Source organism: Lipophrys pholis, assembly GCF_963383615.2.
Source record: "Lipophrys pholis genome assembly, chromosome: 9".
Taxonomy (NCBI): domain Eukaryota; kingdom Metazoa; phylum Chordata; class Actinopteri; order Blenniiformes; family Blenniidae; genus Lipophrys; species Lipophrys pholis.
The window spans coordinates 4,898,940-4,904,939 of NC_137639.1; the positions used below are offsets into that span (position 1 = coordinate 4,898,940).

At 45.8% G+C, this 6,000-nt stretch overlaps 1 protein-coding gene across 2 annotated transcripts in view; it reads right to left on the minus strand.

Annotated features, from left to right (window-relative positions):
* The window catches only part of LOC308114718 (palmitoyltransferase ZDHHC3-A-like), a 24,626-nt gene extending 19,069 nt beyond the window's left edge, over window positions 1-5,557 (minus strand). Inside the window, exons 1-3 of one of the 2 annotated variants that reach the window (XM_080471817.1) lie at window positions 5,428-5,557; window positions 1,320-1,758; window positions 487-611 (exon numbers count right to left, since the gene is read on the minus strand). In XM_080471817.1, coding sequence (XP_080327943.1) covers window positions 487-611; window positions 1,320-1,673 — 479 coding nt within the window. In that variant the 5' untranslated portion in view covers window positions 1,674-1,758; window positions 5,428-5,557. Of the gene's footprint in view, window positions 1-486; window positions 612-1,319; window positions 1,759-5,213 lie in introns of both variants that reach the window. The other variant, XM_080471818.1, reaches the window with a different exon arrangement.
* Between the last annotated feature and the right edge of the window lie 443 nt (window positions 5,558-6,000).

Here is a 6,000-nt window from a genome sequence, read left to right on the forward strand (position 1 = left end):
GCTGTTTTAAAAAGTAGCATTAATAGTGTCTTCAAGCACAATTGTAGCATAAATAGACGCCCAAAACGCGACAAAACATTTCAGTTTTCACTTGAAAATGTTGTGTAAATAGGCCTTAGTGACTTGTAGTTCATGGACTCTCTGTGAAGCTGGCACAAGAACAGTATAGTGAGTCATTACATGCAGTTTTAACTCTTCAGCATTCTCATCAAGTGTAACATGATCACCTGAGCCACAGTACTCACTGCAGGTAAATGTCACTGCTTGTACTCGTACACCACAGGACACTCAATAAAAAAATGTTGGGATTAACAGTGCGAGGACATGATGGAGAAAACTGCACGTGAAGGGCAATGAGCCCCCGGGCAGAACCTTTCTGATTCACAGCTGGTGAGAAGAGTGTGACTTTGCAGCAGCAGATTGCAGCATGTGACAGAGTTTGCCAAAAGCTGCAAGCCGCTGCCCCAGAAGTCCGCTGCGTCCTACCTGCAGTGGTGCGCTCGGTCCGGCTTGATGCTGCAGCACTTGGGACACTTGTAGACCACCTGGCCTGGTTTCAGCTGAAGGCTTTCTATGTATTCCTTAGTGGCGTTCCCTTTTGGCACGGCCCCCTGACAGGAAAACCAGCCACTCGGTTATCATTGGCAATGACAGTCTAGTTTTACAGAGACGCATCTGTGAAGTGACTGTCACTGTGTTGTTTAGGGCCCCGAGCACACGACAACGTTTCAAGTGAAAATTCATCGTTTTTGCTTTTTCATTTCAGAAAAGTTTGTCTGTTTTCACGGAAACAGCAGAAACGTTAGCGTGCCAGGCCCCAAGTTGGCGCTGTTGTTTGTTGCGCACAGAGAACAATACACTGTAAAATTTAACAATGGAAGTACATGGACATTCATATGGAGAGACGATGAAGTTGGATTGCTATTCCGAGTGACTTTCAATGATAAGTCCAGGAGAATATGGACTGTGAGTCATGATTCACTCTGGAGGCAAACGTTGTTATTGTCCATCTACTCATACGTGCAGAATAACTATTTACCACGGCTATGGTGTGCATGCGCAGTAGCAGCATTGCAGAAAAGTTGCGTTTTCCCCATTTTCAAGGAGAAAGAGCGTTTTCAAAATGTTGCATTTTTCCCCCAGAACGTTCCCAAAAAGCTGCATTTTCAGTGGCTCCTAGCACCATCGCCATGGAAACGGACACCCAAAACCGGAACAAAACTTTTCCGTTTTCACGTTGTCGTATAAACGGGGGCCTAAAACTAACAGCGAAACACTGTGGTGTGAATAAAAAAAAAACTCAGATGGGGTGCACTTACAGGGTCAGTGCACATGGCCCTGAGGTGTGAGGCGAGAGCGAGGAAGGCCAGCGTGTTGAACAGAGTCCCGTTCACGATGCTGTAGGTCAGATTCTTGGAGGGCAGCAGCATCACGAACAGCACCACGAACTCGGCGTACAGCACCAGGAACCAGGTGATGATGCCGCACACGATACCGCAGGCGTCCTTGATGAACCACATGGCGGAGGCGGTGGAGGCGGTGATGACGTCTTTGGAGATGGGGATGCGCTGCTCGGGCACCAGGCAGTTGGTTCCCACGTGGGTCCCGCCCCCGGTCCCGGACTGCCCGCGCCCGTGCTCCACATCCCTGCATCTGTGCACCGGACTCTTCATCCTTCATCCACGCTGGATGTCGCTGCCGTTACTGCCGCCACAGGGACCCAGTGCACCTTCAGGCCTCGGTATCAGTCACCGCATACTGGGAGAGGAGGAAAGTAAGACAAGGTTTAAAGATGGAGCTCCTGGCTCTGACGCACTTTGGTCAAAAGACAGAGCATTTTAAGATAACTGGCGGCTGTGAACTTCCTGGAGATGAGCTGATGACCTGTTCAGGGTGATGGAGCCCTGCCTTTGGTCTATTGTGATCTGAGATCAGCTCCTGTGAATCTCCCAGTTTACAAAACAACTTTTCAAGTGAAAACGCATACGTTTTGCATTTTCATTTCAGAAACGTTTTGTGTTTACAAGGCAACGTCTTGAAAACGATGTCTGTTCATATGGAAATGCTGAAAACCAGAGTTTTTATGTTGGGCTGTTTGTTTTTGTGATGAAACCACACACATGTGCAGCAGAGAACAACACGTTATAAACATCAACAATGGGAGTAAACAGACATTCTCGTGGACAGACGAACAGGTTGGATTGTTAAATAAAACTACCAAGTCCCAGGAGAATATGGACGAGGCGTCATGACGCCTTGGAGGAAATATTGTTCTTATTGTCCATCTACTTTAGTTTGTGCAGAAGATGTATTTACTACGTGTGCCGTAGCCGTAGCAGTAGCAGCATTAGCCCAATCTACACAGAGGCTGAGCTCAGGCGTCTTCAGAAAGTTGCGTTTTCGCCCATTGACACGACAATGGAGTTTTGCATTTTCACGGGGCCTAAGATATTTGAAGCAGGTGCAAGACCTGCATATAATCCAGACTAGCAGGGAGCTGCAGTCAATCCCAGCCAACTATGGGTGAACACACCACACTCCACACACTCCACACACTCCACACACTCCACACACTCCACACACTCCACACACTCCACACACTCCACACACTCCACACACTCCACACACTCCACACACTGTGGGAAGAAACCACATCAACTGGAGGAAATCCACAGAAAGGCCCGGTTGGGCCTTGAGCCCAATACATTGTCATTGTGAGGTGAGCACACCAACAGAGAACCTGTAGACTCCACAAAGATTATCTCTCAACCAGGAAATTGAACGTGGGTCTTCTTGCAACAAGGAGAGAGTATTAACTACCTTCACCTTTCCAGTGTTGGGATCTATCCTGAGTCGGTGAGAAAGCCGTCGAGGCTTGCTGAATGACAAGAAACTCATGGTGGAACTATGACAAGTTTTAAATCTACACAGTGTTTTGGGATAATTCTTAAACTGCCTCTCGGTTCCTGCTTTGGTCCGCTGGTGGGAGTGGGTTCGTCTCCCAGTGTAATGTTGTGATAAATCAAGAGATCGGACCAGACGCTTTTCTTCGTGGTAATCTGGTGGATCTCCAGGTAAACCGAGGTAGGAAAGCAGTGTGCCAGTTGACCTTTTTACTTCTATCCTGTCACTGCTGATGATTTTACTTGTGTACTTCTGTTAGCTTTAACTGCTAAAAGGTATATCATGTCAAGACATTTCGAATACAACAAGTCCCGTTTGCATTTTTTGCATTTTTAGTTCAGTTCAGGTTTCAAAAAAGTTTCACGTTTAGACGGCAATGTTTAAAAACAATGCTGTTTTCATGTTGGGCCACTAGTGGGTGCTGTTGGTTGTTGTTTCAATAATATATTGCATAATGTAATGGAAATATTGCTGGAAGATGAACTTATCAGGAGCATAGGCACTCACTTCACACTTCACTGGACCATTTGTACTTCACTTTAGTATCTCTCAACTCGACATATCTAAACTTTTAACTTGTTGCTGATCTGGTAGTTTTGTGTTTTTTGAAGCAATAATGGGAATTTAGTCAAACTTTACGTGTTCAGTTTGCTTAGGAATTAGAAATGTACACCACAGAGTATCGGATGAAGAAAATATTTACAGTCCAACTTCATCTCTAGAACAAATGCCACGCAAAGGAAAGGCTACACTTTCTGATCTGCGACGGCAAGTTGGATAACAATGTACTTAAAAAGGATGAAACGATGGAAAGACAATAAAATCTGTGTCTCACATTTTCGCTTTATATTTCCACTTTAAACTGTTTGTACACTAAACACGGTTCATTTCACGAGTTCTATCTAAGCTGCTACACCTGAGAAAAACAGTATGACTCAGCAAAACTGGAGCACAGGAAGTGCTGAGTCAAACTAAACTTTCTTGTTCTACAGTGAAGATATTGCAGCACAAATTAAAGCCAGTCAGACTATAAATCTGAGGCCCTTTTTACACGACAATGTTTTCAAGGGAAAACTCAAAACCTTTTTAGGGTTTTGGGTGCTGGGAGCCACTGAAGACCACTTTTGGAAGACGCTGCTCCCGTGACGTACACCACTGCTGTAGTAAACAGTTGCTCTGCATTTTCATTTAATTTTTCATTTGTTCATTTATTTGAATGGGACAGTGCATTCTAATAAACAGGCAACCAGCGCTGCAAATATGCCAAAATTAAACTCAGAGCTAAAGCAGATGGACAATAACGTTTCCTCCAGAGTGTCATCATGACTCCAAGTCCATATTCTCCTGGGACTTGGGAAGTTTTATTTTGACAGTCTCGATAACAATCCAACTTGGTCGTCTGTCCACTAGAGTGTCCGTGTTCTCCCATTGCTGATGTTTATAGCGAATTGTTCTCTGCTGTACGTGTGTGGGGTTTCCTTACAAAAACCACCAACAGTAAGCACTAATGACAAAATATGAAAACGACATTGTTTTAAGCATTTCTGCTGTTTCAGTGTAAACTGACATCCTTTTCAAAACCACGTGTTAAACATGAGACTTTTCTAAAAATGGAAACGTAAAAACGATGCGTTGTGTAAACGGGGCCCAGATCTCATGCGTCCAGTGTCAGGTGAGAAGATTCTCCAGAATTCGGCGATGTCTGTTGACCAAGCCTGTGTCAAACACGAGGGAGGCGGAGGACGGCCGGGGGAGGCGGGTGGATCCTAACAAGACGTCTCACGACACGCAGCCCGGGGTGTGAGCTGGTCAGTGGCGCTTCTTCCTGTCAAAGCTTTTGTCACATGCAGCAGTGAGCAGCACGGCTCTGTTCACATCTGGACCTGCAGCTGCATGACACATCCTGGATGACTAGACCGAGGGGGTCAACAGTCGGGTCCCTGAAAGGTGGCAGACTGTGACCTGCAGTCATATGCTGCCTATTGCACTGATCCCCCCCCCCCCCTTGAGTCACCCTACAGGAGGTTGATGTTTCTGTGTCAGCCTGATCGAACATTATATATGTCACTCTGTGACAGGGCTCTATGTCAATCCACAGATAGATGCTCATGCTGCTGTTCATGCTTATGTAGTGTTTCCCCAAGTGAAAAATAGGTCACATATTGTTTCAGTGGGTGAAGGTCTAAAGGTAAACAAGCTGGTAGCATCACATTCAGCCAGGTAAAGTCTTTAAAACACACGTCGGCCCTGTCAGTTTAACTCCAACCGAGTAAGAATTGCTTCATTTCCAGCATTGAGGTGAGATTTACCAGGTTGAATTCTCCATCAGCCGATACATTTTTAAACGTTCATCTATTTTAGCCACCATTAGCTCCTGCGGCTACCCTGTCAGAGAGTGAACGTTCATTCCGACCTGCGCGCGCTCCTCAGCCACACTCTCTCCTGTCTGCGGATTAGACGTCCCGGGACGTCTGTCCACCACCTCCTCGAGTTAATTAGACATTAAATCGGGTTAAATCTCACCTGACAGAGGAGCATCTTCCGCTCTCTCTCTCTCTCTCTCTCTCTCTCTCTCTTTCTATCCTCTTCCGCCGCTGCTGCTCCGCAGCTCGCCGAGACGTCGCTTCCACCGCCCCTTCACCCATAACACGACGTCATGACGTAAATTAGGAGCCACTCGTGTCACGTTACGTACATACCGACACACCTAGTCACCTTATCTACTAATGATTGACGCTGAAAACGGGAAGGTCGCGGGTTCGAGTCTGCTCCTGTACCAAAACATGCACGGCAGGTTAATTTAAAGCACATAAAAAAGTGTTTTTTGTAAACACACAAATAAAAATGATATAAAGACTAACTAACTAATCATACTTTATTAATCCCCTTGAGGAAATTATTTTTTTCCACATTTAACCATCCTATTTTCTAGGAGCCACATTAAGGTGCAGTGACCTGTCTGCTGTGGGATTTGAACCGGCAAACTCTCAATCCCAATAATCAGCATCTCTAACTTCTCGCCCCCCCCCCCAACTGCTACTATCAACATGTTTAATGTATAATGTAAAATGCATACATGGGGTGGAGCGGTGGGTG